At 35.4% G+C, this 23903-nt stretch overlaps 2 protein-coding genes across 8 annotated transcripts in view; both read right to left on the reverse strand.

The window, feature by feature from the left end:
- LOC123529780 (uncharacterized) overlaps positions 1-23903 on the reverse strand; it is a 43310-nt gene that overhangs the window by 14398 nt on the left and 5009 nt on the right. The window contains exons 1-4 of one of the 7 annotated variants that reach the window (XM_053521762.1): positions 7871-8195; positions 4896-5025; positions 1767-1862; positions 840-976 (exon numbers count right to left, since the gene is read on the reverse strand). In XM_053521762.1, coding sequence (XP_053377737.1) covers positions 840-976; positions 1767-1862; positions 4896-5025; positions 7871-7939 — 432 coding nt within the window. In that variant the 5' untranslated portion in view covers positions 7940-8195. Of the gene's footprint in view, positions 1-839; positions 977-1766; positions 1863-4895; positions 5026-7870; positions 8201-8736; positions 8755-23903 lie in introns of those variants that run through there. The other 6 variants (XM_053521763.1, XM_053521761.1, XM_053521760.1 and 3 more) reach the window with 6 other exon arrangements.
- On the reverse strand, positions 11628-22475 carry LOC123529781 (uncharacterized). The gene is made up of 10 exons (XM_053520878.1): positions 22168-22475; positions 20962-21135; positions 18470-18543; positions 17587-17769; positions 15399-15572; positions 14945-15100; positions 13610-13696; positions 12969-13152; positions 12453-12691; positions 11628-11940 (listed from the first exon to the last, which is right to left on the reverse strand). Exons 1-10 carry the CDS (start codon positions 22171-22173, stop codon positions 11655-11657), a joined length of 1563 nt encoding a protein of 520 aa, XP_053376853.1. The 5' UTR covers positions 22174-22475; the 3' UTR covers positions 11628-11654.

Here is a 23903-nt window from a genome sequence, read left to right on the forward strand (position 1 = left end):
GCACTGTTACCTATTCAGTCAGTATATTTTCAGTGAACACTCCTTTGAATAATAAGTGGTACTGCCCAAACGAAATGATAGACCAATCCATTTTAGAAAATTAGCAGGGTAAAGGTTAACAAAACTGAAATAGAAATATGTCGTGTGTTCTTTTTCTCTAGGGATTAAAGGCACAAAAACAAAACCTTGGCGCAAGCCATCAAGAATCTATTTCCAAGTGCAATTCAATAAATACAGCGCCGAATTACATAAATATGATATGGAAAGATGCAAGAATATATGACAAAATGAATGCAATAACAATTACCTGTAAAGGCACAAAAACAAAACCTTGATAAATAAAATTATCAGCAAAGAAAAACTTCAGGCGCAAGCCATCAACAATCTATTTCCAAGTGCGCATGGATGTTGTTACATCCGGGAAAAATTCAAAAAATTGAGGCCAGGCATGCAAATCTTGTTAAGGCCTTTAATTAACTGGTAAGTGTTAGAAAATTTTAGATGGATGAATGGAATGAAAATGATATAGGAATTCATATAGGATCGGGCTGTATGGAAATAATACAGAATATTAACACATAAAGACATTTCATACAATATATACACAGAACGAGGACAATATAAAGCACAGACAAAATACTGATATTCAGTGGTTTTTGACCTCGTGACAAATACTAAACTGAATATTTAGATGATATGACTTTACTAAATTGATTGAACGGAGTTAAATTTCAAAACACGAAAGTCTAATATTAACTAGAAGATGCCCACCATTTATACTTAGGGAGTATTTTTCTATATGCAGTATCGTTCAAATGCCTCCGAAAAAAAAGACTTACTTTTGAATCTATTTTCATAGTAGAAATCACAAACAGTAAAGCTTTGTCGACATCTCCCTTTCTTCTAACTAGCACATCCATGAACACTTCGGTTTCCGCTTCCTGTCGACCAATCAGAAGCGTGTTTGTTTTATGTGCTACCTAAAACAGAAGGAGAAAAATTAAAACGTAAAAGTGAAGTAACCAATCAATTTTGATGTCATACACGTCTGCCATGAAATCCTTGTATAAAGTTTATTACAAGTTTAAACAGGAGAACAACATATGATAGCCCTAAAATTATTATATTCCAAATAAACAATAAGCGACTTAATCGGAACTGGCCGTTCTGGATGAAATAGCATTATAAAAATGCAGGAGAAGTGTAGTGGAGTTCGGAGTCGAGCTTTATTGTATTAACGTAAGCCGTTTTACTATTTATTCATAGACCTCAGGAAAAGATATCTCGTTAAGTTTCAGGGATAGAGAGATATCACCTGAATGGCAAGAGGAGAGATTTTGGACCAACTAGAAACGCTCTAAGTGATTTACTTCAGCGCAGTTTTTTTCGGCTTTGTGAATTAAAAAAGAGCTTTCTCTTAATCATTAAAAGCTAGCATTTTAAGTTATATACCATTCCATTCAAATGACAGTTCCATAAAAGTGTTAAGCACATAGCTTTACTGGCTTAAGATCTAGAACCGTCGCTGACGAAATATCTCCTAAATTTTAAGACATCTCTTTAAGAATGCACTTTTGCTAAGTTAAGAGCTATCTGTATGGGCTATAGTGATATCTTTTAAGTAAATTGAGCTGTCAAAGCCTGACTAATATCCGATTATCTTACACTTCTAAGAATGATAACTATCTAGAAATGAGAGTCACAGAACAGATATAAATCTCTTCAAAATACAGCTAACTCTCAACTAAAGAGATATTGCCACACACCTACCTCTTTCTGAAAATTATCTGATGATGTAGCTTCACCAAGTTCTGCAGCTAATGTCACTGATTCTGTTAAAGTTAGTGAATGCCTGTCACCACCTGCAAAATTTAACAAGAGCTTTCTGTTCAAAGCGCGCTCGACTATACGAAGAATTGATGGGGGTATCGGGTGAAAATATTACCAGAGATTTTCAGACAAAAGAAGAAAAATAGATAAGACAACCAATGTACCTGTATTTGTGGATTTGGATAAGTCTTGCACTATATGGCAATATGTTATCATAATGTTGAGCAAGTGTTCAAAGTTTCAAAGCCATATATCAAACAGTTTAGACAAAATATGAAATGACATGCGAAACTTAACTAATTGGCCATAACTGAGCTAAATTCAATGTCTGTCCTAGTTATGAAGCCTTGCCTTCATATGTAGACTATGATGGTAGTTTCAAAGCCATATGACAAACAGGTTAGGCAAAATATAGAAAACGTTAACTGATTTCCGAGTCAGAAATGGGCCATATTCAGCCACAATAAATGACATTGAGTTATATATTCTTGCCTATGGATGGAGATCATTACGATAAATAAGTATATAAAGTTTCACAAATAATTTTGACAAAATGATGACTTGTACGAAAACTGAACCAATTTTTTCAAGTCAAAAACGGGCCATAATTCAGCCAAAATAGTTGACAGAGCTATATCTTTTGCCTATAGATAGAAATTATGATGATAAGCAAGAGTTAAATGTTTCAAAACCACATGCCAAATAGTTTTAACAAAACATGGACTTGTACGAAAACTGAACCAATTTCAAAGTCCAAAAACGGTCATAATTCAGCCAAAATACTTGAGTTATGTACTCTTGCATACCGGTAAAACTGTAATAAACAAGAGCTTTCGGAGGACAGCAACGCTCGACTATTCAACATATCAGATTATCACAGTGAACAGGTGTGTGAAGTTTCAATCCATTCCCATCAGTGGGTACTGAGATACCAGCTTACATATAAAACCTTAACCAAAAATTAAAAAAGCAAAATAGAGTTATGAAACCTGTGCAATGAGTGTCAGATCATCAGAGTGAACAAGTGTTTGAAGTTTTAATCCATTCCCATTAGTGGGTACTGGGGTAACAGCTTACATACAAAAACTTAACTGAAAACTGCTAAGTCGAAAAAAGGTCATAATTTTGTAAAACGCAAAGTAGAGTTATGGAACCTGTTAGTGGGTACTGAGATACCAGCTTACATATAAAAACTAAACATAAACTTTCTAAGTCGAGAAAGGGCCATAGTTTTGTTAAAAAAACAGAGTTATGGAACCTGTTCAGTGTAAGTCAGTTTATCACAGTAAATAAGTGTGTGAAGTTTCAATCCATTCCCACAAGTGGTTACTGAGATACCAGCTTACATACAAAAACTTAAGCAAATCGGGACGCCGGTGTAATGAAGTATTTCGACCCACATAGAATAACGACCCCCCGGTCATTATTCTATAGAAAATGTGACTCCTTTCCTGTAAAATATTGACTCCCCTTATAAAAAACTGACTCCCTTTGAAAACCCTATAGAATAACGACCCCCCGGTCATTATTCTATAGAAAAACTGACCCCTCCAAGTAAAATACTGACTCCCTAAAGATGACTCCCTTCGAATCTCATAGAATAACGACCCCGGTTATTATTCTATAGAAAAAGTGACTCCTTCCATGTAAAATACTCACTGCCGAAATTAAACACCGGTTCCTATAAAGACTTTCGACGATAATATCTATTAAAAAGTGATCCCCACCAAACCTAACGGACAATTTTACTAGATCTACAACTCTAATTCCCTCCATTGCCAATTGTTAACATTTTGATTGTACTACTACTACTGGTGCCGCTTCTTCTATTGCTATTACTACATGTACTTCTTCTTCTTCTTCTACTACTACTACTACTACTACTACTTCTACTACTACTACCACAACTGCTACTACTGATACTGCTATACCTGCTTCCACTAATACGTCTTGTACATCTACCTCTTCTTCTCCTGCTGCTGTTGTTGCTGTCACTTATTCCTCTGCTGCTGCTGCTGCTGCTGCTGCTGCTACTGCCACTGCCACTACCTCTGCCACTACTACTACTACTACTACTACTACTACTACTTTCTATTGTTGCCGCTACCGTACTTTACTGCCACTGCTAAGTATTGCAACTTCTATTTATACTAAGTTCTATGCTAGCAGTTTCTTGTGCAGTTTTCTTCTGAAGAATTACTTCATATCAAAGTTTGCAGGGATTATTTACACTGGTGTGTTTTGTGAACGTAATGTGAATTGTTATTTTCCTCAAAAAAAAATGTATACACCAAGATACAGTGTCTAGAAATAGAATCCCTTTTCCCGTTGCGGAATGCTCTGATTTCTGTGTCAAGTGATGGTATCTGGGGCTAATGGTCAAACGGAAGGACGGACGGACAAGGGCAAATCTATATGCCCCCCTCCCCCGAGTGGGGGCATAAAATGCAGCAATTATGCCTTAGATACATGAGTTATCACTAAATTTGACCAAATGACCGGGAGTCGTTTTTTTTTATGGGAGTCAATTTTCTTCGTGAGGTTCAGTTTACTTCACGTGGGGGAGTCATAGTACTATGATCTGGAGGTCATAATACTATGACCGGGGGTCACTTTTTCTATAGAATAATGACCGGGGGGGGGTCATTATTCTATGGGGGTCGAAATACTTCATTACACCGGCGCATGGGTGAGTCCAATAGCTCTACCTATTCTTTGAATAGTCGAGCTAACATGTGGTCCAAGTTTGAAGTAAATGTCTTTGATGGTATACAAGATATAACTATTTCATTAAAACTTTAACCAACGCCGATACCGACGCCGGTCTGAGTAACCTATAGCTCACCATATTCTTCGAATAGTCGAGCTAAAATGGTGCGACTACATTTTGTTTTTATTCAAATGATTTAAGCTATATTGTTGTCACACTTTTCATTTTATTCATTTTAGATTTTAGATTTTTATAATAGAATTGCATTAGGTAATAAAATGGGACAACTTATGATCCTTGTTTCTTCCAGCACATACACTACTGATTACTTTCTTTCCAAATAGTTGATTATTACCTAAATTGTCAAGCACAAGTCCTTCCTGTTCGTCAGTTCGTTGCTGTTTCTTTCGCCACATGCCTCCACCAGTGGTACGGTTTTTCTGTGGTCGTGACATCGTTCCCCTGACACCGCCTCGTAATGTCCACTTTGGAAGATAGAGTAAGGATTTATTAGGTCCCTGTTTTAACATTGCTTATTTTGGCATGCTCCTTTGAAAAGTACCCAGGTATACAGTCTTAGAATAGCTGCATTTAGATACGCTAATTATCTTCACTCTTAACTTAATCAATTCTGTTTTGGTATAATTAATTTTTGGAGGTAATGCACATTTATTTTCCGTCTTTTCACAACCGCTTGACTTCACTTCCTGAATTAAAATCATTAAAATGTATCCACCAAAATTCTTTACTCCTAACGCTTTTCAATTATTTTTGTTGAAAAAATACACCGACAATATTACAACTACTCTATGATTTTATCAAGAAGACACTGTGACACAATCTTAGAAATGTTCCTCAAAAGAAACAATGTCGCATATAGCGTAATTCACATGATGATTTCTGTCAATGCTATTGGTAATAAGTTGCACTGTCAACCGTATAGTACATGTAATTTCAGCTAAAAAGTATCACAGTATGAGACCTTTACAGTAACTGCAAAAACTGAAGCTTGCTTATAAACTGTACTTAAATACCGCCAACCTATCGGAAAGTATTTGGGTTTGAATACATCAGGTTCTAAAATGTGAACACAAGAACTAATGCGTTTAAACACGGTAATCAAAGTGGCAATGGACCACTATATCACTTACAATTAATAGAAATGGGACGTGCCCCCGTATCCCCCCACGCATACATGCCCTCACCCCCCGATTTATATCTCATCATTTAACATACAGCAATTTCAATAGAATATCAAAATTCGTTATCGAAGTTGATAGAACTCGCTAAACTGCAACACTGTTTTCAGAATTACTTTATTCGCAAAATAAAATCATTAAAATTTTGCTAACTTCTTGTTGTTGTTGTTGCTATTGTTGTTGTTGGATTTAACCCCAGATGCCCCTTCGGGCATTACTTCATCAAGGGTGGGCACCTGGGTAGAACCAGCGACCTTTTGTAAGCCAGCTAAATGGCTTCCTCAGATGAAGTATTCCACACCCCAAGTGAAGCTGGAACCCACTTCGGTTAAGGGCAAGTGATTCGAAGTCAGCAATCTTAACCACTCGGACACGGAGGTCCCTTTTCTAACTTTGAAAGACTTTTAAAAAATACACTAGTACTTATAGCTGGAGGTCTCCAGATAAAATACGTTGTGGCTTCGTCTGTTTATGCGTATAATTATTCTGGCGGCAAAAGCTGGTCCATCTTTTAGTGAATGCTACTTTGCATATCGCATGGCTTACTGCTAATAAGTTCTCGCACAAGCTGCTACAGGAAAGGATCGCATGCAACACGTCACTAATACATTTTAAATTATATAACTTAGATATGTCACAAGATTATAAACATTCATAATATATAAAAGAAAAACATCCAATATATCACTAGCTGAGTTAATGCAATGACAGCCATCAATCTGCAAAACTCGTAGTTACAAGCACGGTCATCCGCCTGTTCAACATAAATCTTAAACATTCTTTCGCATGCGAAGCCCTAGCTTGCATGATTTACACACTGTCATGCCACGCTAAAGTACAATCGGAATGTTAGGGGCGTCTTTGGGCGCTTCTTTCTTCTTGTTTTTCAGTGACCGACCCGAGACAGAATCGCCCTAATGACACGAATAAGGCCCAAGAATATTGTTCTCGGGTCAAATTTTCATAACACCTCCTAATCGGGAGGACCTCGAACAATGTGAGAACAAGGCTGAATGAGAAGGTACAACTTCAATGTCAAAGAAAATCGTAATGAAATAAACATATGATAAATTTATGACCAGGAAGTCATAAGTGAGGAAAAATGGGAGAGGAGGTGGTATTTGGTGAAGTGAAACTCAGTTTTAGTATGAGTAGTACTTCCAGGTCACAGCAGTATGATTTTGATGTGATTTACAGTAAGCAAATGTGACAAGAGAAATCTCTCTTAGAAGATATATGACCCCTACTATTCTCTTCATTTTTTATCAGTTTTATCACAACTCTTTAAAATGAGGTAAGGATTTGTTCTCTGAAATGGGTCTAGCTATGTTTGGTAGCTCTTTAAAAAATGTCTGTTTTATATAGAATATATAGGGAAAACTATTTACTGGTGTGTGACCAAATGTAAATATGCGCCGTAAACAGGGCTGTAAAACTCCACTTCGGTTCCCGGTGTTAGACCGTTTATCTCGAGCTACGTGATCCGACTCGACTCAATTCCATCGACGGAATAAACGCCCAAGGACGCCCCTAGAGCTGGTATTGGAGATGCTTTGTTCGCCGAAAATCAAAGATGACTAGCATTTTTTCTGGAGAGAGACGACTGTATTGGCAACCGATGGTAAGTATTAATAAACTTGGATACACACAAAAAGTTTAAACACTCTTTGAACGGAATGTTTATCTTGACGGAAATCGACATATATTTCATGCTCCAAAGTGCACATAATCTGGTGTTATATTTAGACTTTACATATTTTAATAAGTGAGTTTACATTGAAGACTTACGGTATAACGTTAAACTTTTTTGCATAAAACTAAGTAGTTAATATTTCGATCAAAACAGATTCAGTCCCAAAAGTTGGGCAGGTTCCTCAAATATAATAAACAACAGGGAAGTATACATGTAATATCATATTCCACTCTAAATATAATACCAAACCCGACAGTGGCATTTTTATCATCAGTGTAAAATTAATTCAAATTATATCTAACAATTTATGTCAATTAAGAAAAACCAATACCATTACCTCAGTTTGCATTTGTCATGCAACATTTTAATAGAGTTTATACATGTACACATTGTTACATTTATATTTCTAGAGAAAAAGGATGATATTTAAATACTTACAATGAAGCAGATTAAATGGCGAAATAATCCAATAAAATCATATTTCATTAGAGATTGATAAATACACATAGATTGTTTTTCAGTGAAGAAAGTAAATGTTTATAGGTTTGACCGGCTATGCTATATTTGTCAAGTGTTTCCTCAAGCGTGAATTCCGTCCAAAGGGCGATATCTTAGAAAAGGATCATGTATTCCTGCATAGTATTGTTAAAGGTTACAGTACTTGATAAACTAACTGTGAACACAGAATAAGGAAGTTTTGTTTAAAGAATGAATGTAATGAATAATTGCAAGATTGGTTTAAGGATGCGAACATAAAATGATATAATTGAATGCTTTTATAGCTAGTTCGTTTCACATCAACAGTTTTTAGTAAATTATTACTCTCTCTCTCTCTCCCTCCCTCCCTCTCTCTCTCTCTCTCTCTCTCTCTCTCTCTCTTATCGAGTGTAAATCAATTATTCTCTAAATGTACTATACACTAGAACACCAAAACTGAAATGAGATATTAAAGATATCCAATGCATATCTTTCAGTATATTTTATTTTTATGTAATATCTACTTCAAATGTAGATATTTAATTTTACTTAAGGTTTAGCATTATATCACCATCTCACAGAAATGTTTGGTAAAGGAACAACACTTTTACCAACAATCTACTGTCCTGTACAATTTAATACTTAATATATTCTCAAAAGTTGTCCCCCTTTATAAAAGAATGCCTTTTGGAAAAACATTAACGTAACAATTTTAATCTGTTTAATCTAGTTATGTGAAGTTTAAACACTGGCACATTATTGCAGTTGCATCAAAACAAAGACATGTAACAGTTCTTTAAAACCAGTGAGCGTTTAAAGGTGCTGACCTGTCAAGAAGTATGACCCCTTCGTGCAGCCCCTTTCCAGAATTCAATACATATGTGAGCAAATTGATTATGTTTTTGTAGACTTAAATAAATGATCCAGTTTTTCCAAAATATTCACCGGTCAATTTTGACCAGATTTCACTTACATCTTCTTAGTGTACGTTGTGAAACACTACTAGTATCGAAACTTTTTATATGCATTTTTTGAGCTGCCAAACGACGATGTTCAAAGTCGAATAAAATGATACAGTTCATTGCTAACCTTTGAGCACTAGTGCTCGCATAAGTTGATTCGACCAACGCCATCTATACTTGAAAAGACGCCACGTCAAAATGGTATTACACTAGTGTAATACCAAACTTTTGTAATTATGTTTGTCGGCACTGCGATCCGGTGTATTGTTTTGAGCGCTAAATAATTAATTGTACAGGGAAGACAAATTTGCTTACGATATGAAAATGTATTATGTTCCTGATCTGATCTCAAACGTTTACATCAACACGTAGTTGATAAACGGCTGTTCCTACTGTAAAAAAGTTTTATCTATTATCTGAGATATAGATGTGTGATTTCGCATGTTAAAATGACATCTCTTTGAACGACGACGTAAACAAAGTGTTTCCTTCCCTCATATCGGTACTTGGTTTTCATCGTTATAGATATTTCAGTTGGGTATTGGCTATTGGGACTTAAAGAGCAAGTTTTGATATTATTTTCTAAATCAACAGGGAGAAATGGTACATGTACAATACACAAATGAAAGTGTTAGAACACAATCTACAATCTAAATATTATCAAACGTTAACGATATTACTTTAAAGTGTCAAACTGAAAATAATACAAAACAAATTTCTTCAAATATTTTTTAAAACATTCTTCGTTGTTTTTAACTACGAAATTAATAACTAAGAAGATCTTTCCAATACAATACGAGGCAAATATTCCTAAAGGTAATGTCTTAATTCTTCAGTAAAAATCCTGTATATTATTCTGAAAGTTTTAGACACTTCCAGAGAACAATGCACTATATACTGGTAAGATACAAAGGACAACCTTTACGACACTTAATCTCCATTTCACTGCTTGTATAAATAAAATGCAAGTCGTTTAATCGGTGCAAAAGAAGTCAACCATGTAATTAATGCAAAGACAAATCACTTCATGATGTAAAGTTATACTTAATTTTGTAGAATATAATCTATGAAATGAATCTAAATGATTGGGAAGAAAGTTAAAACTTTAGCGTTTTTTTTATATTGCTCTAAAAAAACAATAAATATTTGTATGTGAATTATCCTGATGAAGGCTTGAGCCGAAACGTTGATGCGATAAATTTCTATAGACAAAACTTATATTCGTATTATTGTTGAAATTCCTATCACTTTATATTGCTCTAAGTAATTCATGAATGGCTACGCAGTGCGCTAAAATTATTTCATAATCGACTTTTCTGCTATATTCTCAACCGTTCTGATATATACTCGACTACACGTTTGTGAAACAGAAAAAAGTAGAGGAACTGAGTCGTATCAAAACATTTATTTCAAATATAAAAATATTTTAAGCTTGCGTGACAAGACATTAGCAAACTAATAACACATAATAACATATCCAAATTTGTAACTGCCTTGGTAATTTTACACAGAGTAAATGGACGTAAATTTTGATTAATAATTGTTATTTGCTTATTGCTATTATGCTAACATTTTCATTAGCATTCTCAAGCTGAGATAATGACAATGGGAAGTTTTTGTTCGATTACACACCCTCTAAAATTCGAGTTCAGCTTTCTCCGCTAGTTAGGAAAGACATTCTATATGTATGAGCAACGTCCAAGGAATGTCGAAATAGCATTTGAAAACGCATAGAAATTGGCGATAGCCATAACGGAATCACTACTGTAACCGTAAATAACAGATATCGAGACTAACTTGCTAAAGCTAGAATCACACTGCCCCGGATGGGCTTGCGGATGAGTTCCGAATACCATCCATAACGCATCCGTAGAACTCATAACTCATTCGTAAGTCATCCGGTGTATCCGTTCAGAAATCGGGGGCGTCCGGGGGCAAGGGTGCGAAGTTTTGAACATGCTCAAAATTTTTGCCACGGATAATATATCCGTAAGGAATCCGTAACAGTTCTGAAAAGATGGTAACAGATCTTAAAAGATCGTAACAGTCCGGAAGACAAACACTGTGGTAGAAATCGAGCTATTACGGTTTTATTCCGGTTCTAATAAGGTTAATTAATGTTCTGTTACGATTGCATTACTCGCAAAAACCTTTTTTTTCTTACACACCCGGAGCAATCCGTGGATGGGAATCCGGAACTCATCCGCAAGCCCATCAGGGGCAGTGTGATTCTAGCTTAAAGAAGGAAACTTTTCTTATTCATGAACTGAATGAGACTTTCAACTACAGAACGTCAGTGAGTTAAAATGAATTGAAGTTGGTTTTACGGCGAAACAACTCAGTACATGTTTATATCACGCCAAACATGAATAAGAAATTTTGTTTCAGATCCCATTTACATCAAAATAAATATGAGGTATGGAATCAAATCTTTATACCTACTGGTATCACAGCCATACAGAAAACCCAAGATCTTAGACCCTCTTGCGTCGCCTCTTATGATCATACAAAGGCAAAACGTGGTCTCAATGTTTTTCATACACAAGTTGACCGAGAAACACACGAGACATAGACTGGCATTGAAAGTTAAACACACATTTTTACAAATTTTAAAAAACTGTAATTAAGAAAGTATTCGGAGAAGGTCTTTTAAAACATTTGCTGCCATGTGTCTCATGCATTTCATCTTTCATGAAAGATCTGTCGAAGAGAATTATCGGAAAGTACTCACAAGTTGTGAATACCAGAAGTTATTGTTTTGGCACAGTAACCATAAACACTTGCTACTGATTATTCTCGTCTGCTTCTGTAGAATCTGCTTTATTTAGTTCACTGTCGTCTTTATCTATACCGTTAAGAACAGCTTGAACATCGTCAAGTGAAATGCTCTTTTCTTTATGCAAATGTTTTCTCCTTGCACTGGTATCATTCATGTCTTCGGTTTGAATGGAACCATTTTGTTCTGTATTACTGCGATAGAATTTCGGTCTCTGAGAAGATTGAAAACCTGCGTCTGGTGTATCACATAACCCTGTTGTGTTCATAGCAACTAGGCAACGCAACTGATCTCTGTAATCGAAATTGATTGCTATCGTATAAAGAATATAAATAATAAGAAAACAGAGATACATCACGTGGTAATGAACTGCAAAGTTCATATTCTGTAATACAATTCCTTTAAAAGAAGTAAGGAAAAACGTCCGACAGGAAAAGCCACATTCAAAGAACGCATTCGCCCATACAGCACTCCACATGGATATATGGGTAATATGTCTAAATGTATACACAACACAAACGTATGCAATAATAACATAGAAGTAACAAACAAGACACAAACATACAAGAAGAGGGAACACAGTAGGGTACTGATATATATTTTCTGAATGCAGCAGCATTCTGTTTGTTTTCTTTATTTCAGCTTCAGAAAATTACAAAACATTTCTCAATTCAATATATTGCATTCGTAGTTTTATCATATCAACAAAAATATTTAATATTATAATATAAGTTTTGACAATATTAAATGGTTAATCGTGAACTAGTTTTAATCTTTACAAAAACGTTGAAAGCATTTAGCTTACTGTATATTTCGCAAAGTATTTTCTTGACGAACCAGCCTATGTTGTATGGTAAGGAGGTTCATTTTGTGGTTATCTAAGGTGTCCCAGATGTCTTTGACATATTTGTTCATTTCATTCAGTGGTGGAGAATCCCATTTTGTTAGAACGTCTTTGAGATCATCTATGTCTTCATACTCCGCATATCGTGATGTTCTAAAGTCCTTAAATACATGAAAGTATGATTTACAGCCGATGATACACTAACATTGACTATTAGTTTTTAAAACCCTTAAATAAAACCCCCTCGCTTAATAGTTTCATAAGTTTATGCTAATTAAGGTGGATCGTAAACAATTAAAACTATTATTCATTCTATTCAATTCTTCTTCCCTTGACAAGCTCATATTTGTCACTTATTGAAAGGCTTGCCAGTCAATAGTCAAACTATTGCCCGAGGTCGGAAATACACTGTTGACACAAATACTCATTTATCAGCTAAACAATATTTTGACGCAATCCGCAAAAATCACTACTCACTTTCCCAAAGAAGAAACTGTTTAACTCCACTTTGGCAACAATCCATGCTCTATTGACCTCTAACCCTCTCTGCGCATCTTGTTGCACCTTCTGATATGTATCAGTCAATTGTGCAATGAGAATATTCAGTAGAATGACAATACATGTAAACAGGAAGCACACCATAAATATAACACTGACAGTACTGCAAATGTAAACAAAATAAAATAAACATGAGCAAACTCAATCGAAAAGAGACATTTCGAAGAAAGACTTGCTGTCTATAAAAACTATCAAAATTGGCTATTGTAGTATCCTTTTTGGAAGTATTTTCTTTTTCAGTACCATTTGAATATTTTCAGAACCTGACAATAGAAGTACATGTATATGTATATTCTCTCAAGGTAAGGTATACTCACAATATGAGCTGAAACTTTTCGTTATGTTATTTGAAACAAATTTTACATATAAACACAATAGACACTGTAAGTACAGTACAAGGAAACAAATACACTGTATGTAAGAGGAAACGGGCAAAAATTGTAGACATAATAATGGAGAATAAGTTGACAGGAACTTTTGCTAAAAGTGCTGTAATTGAATTCAAAATATACACTGAAGGTCCATAAATCTGAAACAGACTATATCCAGAATAAACCTACCCATATCCGTCCTCTCCGGTATAATCAACCACAGGTTGAGCTTCTGTCAACGACCGAACGCCAACAAACAATATTCCCCAGAAGGTGCTGAAAATGTTTCAAAGTGTCAATGATGATACACAAGGTAGCTAACATATCTCGAACTCGTTACAATAATAGTTTTGAATTACCTGGATGGCAACATTAACGTAAATGCAACTTCAAGCTCTGAAATTACTGATACAGGATATGAATAATGAGTAACCACAGACAAGTAAAACATTGGAGAAACTTGGATTAAAATGAGTAATCATATATAACATCAGAGAAAGGTGATCTATAGAATAATGATATCACATAACATCGGAAAAACGTGGTATATAACGGATAATCACGTGTAACATCATAAAAGCATGGTCTATAACGAGTAATCACGTGTAACATCGGACAAACATGGTCTATAACGAGTAATAACTTGTTACATTGGGGAAAGGATCTATAGGGTAATGATATTTCATAACATCGGGCTAACATGGCATATAACGATTAATCATATATTATAACATCTGCATGGAACGTATGGTCTTAGAAGAGTAACCATATAAAATAGCGTTGGAAAAAACATAAAAACATGGTCTATAACAAGGAATCATATGTAATATCAGAGAAAACACTATTAAGGAATTACATGTAACATTGGAGGAAACATGGATTTTAACGAGGAATCATATGTAACATCGGAGTAAACATGGTTAAGGAACTACATGTAGCATTGGAGAAAACATGGTTTTTCACGAGAAATCATATGTAACATCGGAGAAAATATGGTTAAGGAATAACATGTAGCGTTGGAGGAAACATGGTTTTTAACGAGGAATCATATGTAACATCGTAAAAAACATGATTTTTAACGAGGAATCCCGTGCAACATCGGAGAAAACATGGTTAAGGAATTAAATGTAGCATTGGAGAAAACATGGTTTTAACGAGGAATCGTATGTAACTTCGTAGAAAACATGATTGAGGAATTACAAGTAGCATCGGAGAAAACATGGCTTTTAACGAGTAACCATATGTAACATCGGAAACGCAAAGTCTACTGAACAACTAACTGGTTGTCGACCGATATGCGAAAAGCTATAGACCCCGTCCCAAAAAATGAGATACATCAAACCAAGCATTACTTTTTACCAATACTGGACGACTTTAAAACACATACTATAGATATGCAACAATTATAATTTCAAAATCTTAAACGTTGAAATTTACTTCATTATGTGGGCTATATTTGTCTAATAAACATGCAAATCAAAAATTTGCTTTATTCCGATCCAATAGTCCTTTTTAAAGTATTACCTTGTTTCATTATGTGTATCTAGATCTCCGTCGCCCCTCAAAGATAGGAAGAATGATCCACTGAAGGCCAGAAGGATGACAAGAAACACGACACCAAACTGGATAAAATCATGGGCAATAATTCTTGCCAATATCTGAGTATACGCACCTGTTTGTCTGAAAAATGCAACATGAATTTAGAAACTACAGCTGTTTTGCTCTTTTTTTTGTTGTTGTTTTTCTTTTTTGTTTTTGCTGTTGTTGTTTCAATCTAATCGAAGACTGTAACAACGAAACAAGAAAATGCTTCAATTAAATATTATCCAGATCAACTTCTAAAGTCACCATTTTTTATTCATGATCCTGCATATAGATTTTAAATGATTAAAATGATTAATGATTAAGATTGTTATAGATTTTAAAAGTGACACGTTCATATCAAACGCGTTTATGACAATACAAGCTTTATAGTTACCTAAACACAGCGGCGAATTTGAAAATCCTTATTGTCCAAGATAAATATCCAAATGCAAACACATGCCACTGTGCACTGTTATGTGTAAATCTTAAAGGAACCACACAAATCAGCAAAATTGCAGACGACATATCAAACCAGTTAAATGGATCTTGGAAATACTCAAGCTTGTGTCTGAAATATGAAAATAAAATGGAGTTAAAACGTAATGTAAACATATTCTAGCTTGTGCCAATATAAAAAGAAAATTCACGATAACGGGCAATAAATCAAATTAGTCTATGGGCCTTCGTAGCCGAGTAGTTAACCTCACTGATTTCGGATCACTTGCCCCTCACTGCTGTAGGTTCTTGGGCTGTATAATTCTTTCATATGAAGAGGCCATCCACCCGGCATAAAACAGGTCGGTGGTTCTACAGAGGTGTCGGTTGGTGCCTAACAATTATGTTCGGAGGTACCCCTAGGACCTTCCTCCAACATGAAAAGCTATAAAGTCGCCGTAAAATGTATGTGTGTCGATGTAATATTAAACCAAACAAACATTAAAAAAGGAAAACGGACGCTAAATCAAATACATCCCCGTATCATGGAAAAAAAATCAGCTTGTGTATGAGACAGTTGACATTCCATGCGGATATTCCAGCGGGTCTCAATATAATGGAAATACTTCAGCTTCTGTATGAGATTTTTATCATTCCGACCAGTAAATATAAACGCAATCTTGAGGATATTCCAGCGGGTCCCCGTATCTTGAAATAGTTTAGCTTGTGTGTGAGAAAGATAATATTCCATCACGGAAACGCAATCTTGATGATATTCCAGCGGGTCCCCGTACCATGGAAATATTTTAGCTTGTATATGAGAAAGATAATATTCCATCCAGTAAACAGAAACGCAATATTGAGGATATTCCAGCGGGTCCCCGTATCTAGAAATAGTTTAGCTTGTGTATGAGAAAGATCATATTCCATCCAGCAAATAGAAACGCAATCTTCAGGATATTCCAGTGGATCCCTGTACCATGGAAATATATTAGCTTGTGTTTGAGAAAGATAGCATTCCATCCAGTAAGAAGATACGCATTCATGATGATTTTCCAGCCGGTATTAAATTACAAAAAGAACAATGGTGTTCTTGGGAAAAAAACAACGCTTAAACATATTTTGGTTTGACTTCACGAAACGAAATATGTTGTTATCCTTGCGCATAGTTCACATCTTAGGGAAATATCAAATGCGTCTAAGGAGGAAGAAGGACTAGTTTGAAATATTCTGCCTTAATTAAAATGAGTCTAAATGCAAAAAAATATAACAGCTACGTCACGTTATCAAATCAATTATAAATTTGTATCGCATCGCTTTGTGCCTATGGAAAACAACCCAAAATAGTTCGAAAAAATATTCCTGCGTAACGCCCCTGAAGGGAGGCAACATTTGCAAGACATCAAATTGCATAAATAAACTCTTACACGAAAAAAATAAACCAATAAAACGTTTCACGGAAATAATTCAGGCATTGCCTACATAATGTAGCACTTTAAAAGTGTCACGGAAGCGATCAGAGTAGTTTTTTTGTGGAAATATTTCCGAAAATGTCTACAAAAAAGAAGTAATTTCCTGGTACGTGATTCAATTTCAACATGAAAAATAAAATTAAAATTATTTATTGCATGACCCTTTGTGTGCGGGGAATATAGATTGCTATGAAATTAATATATTTCGTGCCTCAAGTACGGAAGGTCGAAGGTTTGATCCCTGGCCGCGTCATACCAAAAACGTAAAATGGTACTAGTAGCTTCCGCGCTTGGCGCTTAACATTAGGACTGGTCGACCAGGTGTCGATATAATGTGACTGGGTTGAATATCACGCGTGATATTCCAGTGAGGCAGCACTATAAAGTTGGGCAATGTCATCACTGCTACAAGTAGACTGACTGAAAAATTGTTGAAAAAGACGTTAAACCCGAACACACGCACAATAAATATCTCGTGCGTAACAAATTTTGTGGTGGTTTTGACCAAAACGGCGATTTCGCGGGGATATGAATCAATCGTTTCAACTTCAGAAGATGAAATGAATGTCTTTAAAACGTTTTCCTTATCCGTTGGGATTAAATCTAGTTGACGCTACCACGGAATCATAGAAAAGTTTTCCCCGCGAAAATTAATGATTTCAATGTTTAACTCACCGTCTAAGTTGATTAATTTCTGTAAAAACACTTTGCGCCACCATTACAAGGGATAAAACTTCAAATACAGCCCTGGATATCTGCAGAGGACCATTATACACAGCTGGGTCAGGCGACGTAACAGCCACGATAGCTGAGTAGGTGATGCAAAATAACCCAAGAATATACAGGAAGGAATTAAACCTGTAATAAAAGCATGAATAGATATTCATAAAGTAAATTAAATATTACAGATCTAACAATACAACGACGTGTATTGGAAATCTGCACACGAAGATCGTGTTAGACTCATATATTTTTCAGTTTGTCTTACAGCGGGATAGATTCATGCCCGTAAAATGCGTTGTGGGGACAAAAGCTCACGTTTCACTACTATATTGCATATATACTAACATATCCTTTCCCAGACAATCTGGGCAAACATATTTTTGGAGAACAATGAAGTGATACTCTTATGGCTAACAGGTAAGAGGTAAAGAATTGTATACATTTGATAGATACATGTATTTCATCTTTTAAATAATGTGTTTCATGTTATCGCTCGATCATATTTTAGTTCTTCTGAACACCGCATAATGACACATAATGTTTGCATAATGACTAACACAAGCAAAGTGATTGGGCTACAAGTTAACAACTACGTTGGATCATCCCTTCCTGTCTGGTATTAAAATCGAGAGCAGTTGTACCATACAGTCTATGCATGATTATAATTGACTGTTTCGTTTAAGTCTTGTCCTTAACTATCAAGAAATGTTCAATGAAGAAAAGCAATTCACGATTTGAGTTGAAACAAAATGCAAAGTAATAAAATGTTTTGAAGTAGTATTCATTCAATTTCTGCTGTATGGTGCAAAAGCCTATAACCATTTCTTTAACTTACTCAAACCTCCTTTTAGCATACAGCTTCCACTTTCTTCTTATAAGCAACCTTACTGCGTCATGGTAAACAATGTTCTGCAATAAAAGATAGTGCATTTACATTATTCTTATCGTCTTTCTAATTACGTGCATTCGGTTTTGACCTGTTTGTGCGAACGTGTATCATAAAATATATGATTGTAATAGAGAACAATATTCTGTTCAGATTAAAAAATACTTTACTAATGCACTTTTACATCAAGTCAATACTCTTTCAGCTTAACACGTTTTTTTTAATGTGAGGCATGATATGTAAATATTAAATTTATTCAGATATTGTACTTTTATAATTGTATCGTATATTGCTATAATCATAACAACTAAACAAAAATGATGTTCGGCTTCAACAATGTTAATAGATGTTGCAGTCATGTTCGTTTATCTGGAGTGTTATTAAAGAAATCAACAAAACTGTGTTTAAACTAAATAATCAATGACATGTAAAACACCGTACTTTTAAGAAATATATTTTCATAGCAGAACCATGTTTTAACATATCGAAACGATACGAAGAGGTTATACGCCTGTGGAATGTTACGAAGGCATAGTCCGAGTAAGTATTGCGAGATGCATTAAAACATAGTTTCGCTATATATCTTTCAGATCGATTCTGATATGTCTTTTATATAAACAAGTAGATGAACATGTGAGTGATGGTAGATCGACGTGAAGTCAACGCGTTACCATGTTTAAACATGTTTATCCCGCGGCATAACCTTGAAATGCGTAGACGTCCATCACCTAATAATCGATACAGTGTTTGATACAGTGTGTGAATTAAGTATATCTTCATTGTGTTATATCATCTCTACTCTAGAACATCTGTTTTATAAAAATATATATTTCTTTATTTCCTCCAATGACGAAGAGCATATGAATCATACAATACAATTAAATACAAATAAGACAAACAATATATACAAAATTTATGTACATGTGAACAACAAATGCATTTAAGATATAATTTTCCATAATTACATGCTGAAAAAGATCTATATATAACAATTTCGTTAGCAAAATTAAGTTTCTTATTCACTCAGTTTATGAAATTGAGCATACATAAATGGAAAGAAAAAAAATCTTGTAGAATGGAGAAGACATGTAAGTATTAAATTGAGGTTTGTCTAATACTAGAACGATATTGATATATAAATATATTTTGATGTAAACAACATTGAGCGATCAATCTCAGCCAAAAATGTAACACACCATATCAAAAGCCTTAATCGAAACGAAAGCATTAAGACTTTTACGATGTGCAAATACCTGGGCGAAATTATTATTATTGTTTATTTTGCTGATCTATTATGAATTCAACTAGGTAATTGCTGAACTCACATAGAAATATTTTACAGCCAGTTCATCAGATGTGCACCCTTTACAAAAGCTTTAAAGCTATACACCCTGGCCTCGTCGCTCAGACAAAATGATGTGAAGCCACGAAACATTTCAATTATTTGTAAGTCAGGAGAAAATGTACATAGTGTTTGAAAGTTTTTTATACCCAAGCTGTTAGACAGTGTAACCCATAACCAGGATCTCTTCGCTTCATTTGAAGGACAAAACAACAAAATATGTTTACTCAGGTCATTGGTTACTTGCTTACACTTCGTGCAATGCGTTTCATATTATCTATTAAAAATTCGGCACATTAAAATGAATGTGGATGTGCACTCAGCCTGCAGATATCTAGCACAACGGCTGAAATGCCACAGGTTACAGGGTTCAAAGACCGAATGTATTAGCATAAACTGATTTAGACTTCCATCAAAAAGTATACGGTTTTTCCAGTCAAATTCTATTGTTTTTTCTATTGCTATTTTGACATTTCTTTTCCAGATACTTAGATTAGGAAATATCCCTGTGCGGTAAAAGTTTAAAATGTAACTTGTTCGATTGTATTTTCCCAAAATCATGTAGATATCTGGTATAAATCCCTTTGATTTCCTCGGTGATAACATGAATGATGTTAATCGGTGTACGAAGACTTCTTTAATTCGGAATTTAGTATCTAGCTAGCAAAGTTGACCAAATAACAATAATTTCCTTTTGTCTATCAAATTGGCAATTGGATGAATTCCAATACAACCCAGGGCAATATCTGTCCTAGTACTTGTTGGTATTGACTGTATGCGTTTAATACACTGGTTGTGGAGTTTTCTTAGGGGCAGTAACTGTGTATCAGTTTTTCCACGCAGGTATTTAAGAAATAATTTATAGCAAAACCGTGTTTGAACACTATTTATACACTAAGGCGGTTATACGTCCAGCGCAATAATTTCCCAAATAAATCAGAAGTATATTATTAATAACTTTTGTTTTATAAAATTACATTTTATACAGGTGACATGACATTACATTTTTAATAGAGAAAATGTAAATTCAGGTAAACTCTCTGCTTTATCCTAGCTGTTAATGATGACATTCAAACAAGAATAATACGATAATTTATACCTTATTTCCCTTTTTCGCAATAACTTGAAGCGGTGATCTTGACTTTTCAATAAAGTTGCTATCTGTTGGTGTCCGTCCGTCTTCGTCACATTCCAGCAGATCGTAATATACTCTCAATCTATCGGTGGAACCTCTTGTCTCTATCAAGCAGTCAAGTATTGATAGAATCGTTTTCTACGAAAGGATAGACAAATGGTGTGACATACTTCAAGGCAAAAACAACATACTGAAAACGTTCTGTATGAGAAAACAGCCTGTATCTTTGTTCAACGTTTAAATAACCAACAAACTTAGGTACTGACTTAGATGATGTAGATATGAAGCTTAACAAATCATATAAGCAAACAAATGTTCGCTTACAAAAATGTTAACATCAGTTAAAGTCGCCAGAAATATGATATCCAAACGGCAACAATGCAGCGCCCTTTCCTTTGTTCCTTTACGGACTGGACTGAATCAGGCTCAACAGATGTCTTTAAGGAAGGGGCCTTGGTTAAGCTTGCAACCACTGTTACGAGCACTTCTGTTAATTAATTCCAAGACTGCTTAAACCAGGTTGAAGGTACAGTCTATACAAGGTTAGACATTTACCTCGACTCCTGTGTGTTAAGAGCCTGAGTTTTCAGATTGACGGCTGAATTTCGTATAACGTCCATACTCTTCACATCACAAAAGTGTATTTCATTTCAAGCGCAACCAGAGGGGCAACGCTTTATATCAAAGGCTGAGGACCATTTACATAGGAAATAATTTTAGCTTCGAAATAAACAACAGGATATAGAATATAATTTTTACGAAACTCAATTCATTACCTGATTAAGACCAGTTTCAATGTGTACCGGCTTAAATACTTGTGTTGTTCATCTGGGAAGACTTGACAAATGTGACTTCGGCCTTTGCGAGAGGGACCTGTCTCGGGAGTGCGACGTGCCCTCTCGCTCAGGCAAATACTTCAGCCAATACATTCCAGAATTGCTCCGTACATGTGAAAGTTAAAGCCCCAAAACGATAGCTGGACCTGGGGGATATGGGTGTAAGTCTCATCTCATAACAGCAAACTTTCGAACACTACTCTATTCATGTCAAATATACAGTTCGGACAGGAGCAAACGACTTGAGCTTTTTATCTCAAAGTGTGATCAGGACCTTAGTGACAGCGACTTTAACAACTACCTAACATGAGAGGTAATGTCTAAAGAGAAATACCTGCATACTGGTCTCAATACGAAGTAAATCATGAATTGAAAATTCGGCAACTTTTCTTCCGCATGAGATAAATAAGCCACGCACACTTAAATAAAAAGATACATATAGATTTATATTTTGATTAGTACCCTACGTAATACAGCACAATATAGAAATACATGATGAAATGAAATATATTATTTTAATGTAATAGCTTCATTTACCGTCTAATTATATTGCGCAATAACTGATGAGATTCACAAGCTTTTCAACTATAATTGAGCCGCACCATGAGAAAACCAACATAGTTCGTTTGCGACCAGCATGGATCCAGACCAGCCTGCGCATCCGCTCAGTCTGGTCAGGATCCATGCTGTTCGCTTTCAAAGCCTATTACAATGAGAGAAACCATTAGCGAACAGCATGGATCCTGACCAGGCTGTGCGGATGCGCAGGCTGGTCTGGATCCAAGCTGGTCGCAAACGCACTATGTTGGTTTTCTCGATCATGGTGCGGCTCATATTTTTGAAAAACTGAGACGTGTTCGATTTCAATTTATTTTAACCATGCTTGCGTTGCTATTTCACTTGGTAGATTTTCTTAGGTAATAAGGTAGAAGCTGGTAGTTTTCAGCCTTGCATGGGAATTGGCCAGGGTCAAAATCTCAAAATAAAGGTAAGTGTAAAAACCGAAGGCCCTGTCTTCCTTCAAAATGATATTCAATGCGGAATTTGTGCTTTGGTGGTGTGGAATGGCCATCTGACAAACATTCAGCGGAATTAGTGTCCTGAAGTTGGTCAGATGCGAAACTGCGAATGTTGATTGCTGGCTGTATGTGCAAATGTCAAAATAACAGAGGCCTAATTCAGCAAGGAGTACTGAAAAAAGTAATCGGTTGACATAGGTTTGTTATGCAGAATAAGTACGGCAGAGGTTTGTGTGCAAGGCACTGTGCATTGTTGGGCTCCTGCTTTTCCCCTTACGTTTCTGGCACACCAGGCCAAATATGGTAATATTTTGGAAAATTGGTCCATATTTTGGCGAACCTTAAGTTATACTATTAGCTACGTATGGACTACAGAGTCTTATAAATGGTATATTTCTAATGAATTTTAAGAAAGCGTACACATACACGATAACTATATGCTTTATTTCTTTCAAATCTATTTGTTTAGTTGATTTCTACTGAATCGAAGGAAGATAGCCCCCGGCCAGCTGGCGAACTTTAAGTCCAAAAACTGACTTCTGCTACCTAATGTAAGTAGGTTTTACTTGCATTTCTTACATTTTTACTGTACGGGCTTCTCACTCGTTAAAATCCTACCATTGACCATAGTGCAATAAATAGATTAGGATGACTGTGCTTGATAATAGGATATTGACAGTATGATTACCAATCAATTATTCTACGCTCGCCACCAACCACCTAGCCATCTTACTGTCTTGCTATTATACCATCGCCACAATATTACCTTTCTAATCATACGATTGCACTATCGCCATCATATTGTGTCACAACAAAGCATGGCATCTTTGGACAATTTGTCTAGCTCTATATACATTTAAACACTGATTTGATTTTACTTACAACGCATTTGGCATATAGGCAAGCAGAAGTGCACACATGTCGTCATTTTTGTTGTCCATGGCAATTTTCAATGGAAGAGTGCCGTATTTGTCACGTGCGTGGGGAAAAGCATCATTGTCAAGTAATTTGGCAGCAACACCTGTGCAAAATTATAATTTTAAGAATCTTT

Source organism: Mercenaria mercenaria, chromosome 13, assembly GCF_021730395.1.
Source record: "Mercenaria mercenaria strain notata chromosome 13, MADL_Memer_1, whole genome shotgun sequence".
Taxonomy (NCBI): Eukaryota; Metazoa; Mollusca; class Bivalvia; order Venerida; family Veneridae; genus Mercenaria; species Mercenaria mercenaria.

What these genes read in the sequence shown, in the direction of transcription:
- LOC123529781 (XM_053520878.1), bottom strand. An exon ending in ACCGGAGAGGACGGATATGG is followed by an intron (nt 13,153 to 13,609) that starts GTAGGTTTATTC and finishes TTACATTTGCAG; the next exon opens with TACTGTCAGTGTTATATTTA. An exon ending in AATACTTTGCGAAATATACA is followed by an intron (nt 11,941 to 12,452) that starts GTAAGCTAAATG and finishes TTTCGATTACAG; the next exon opens with AGATCAGTTGCGTTGCCTAG.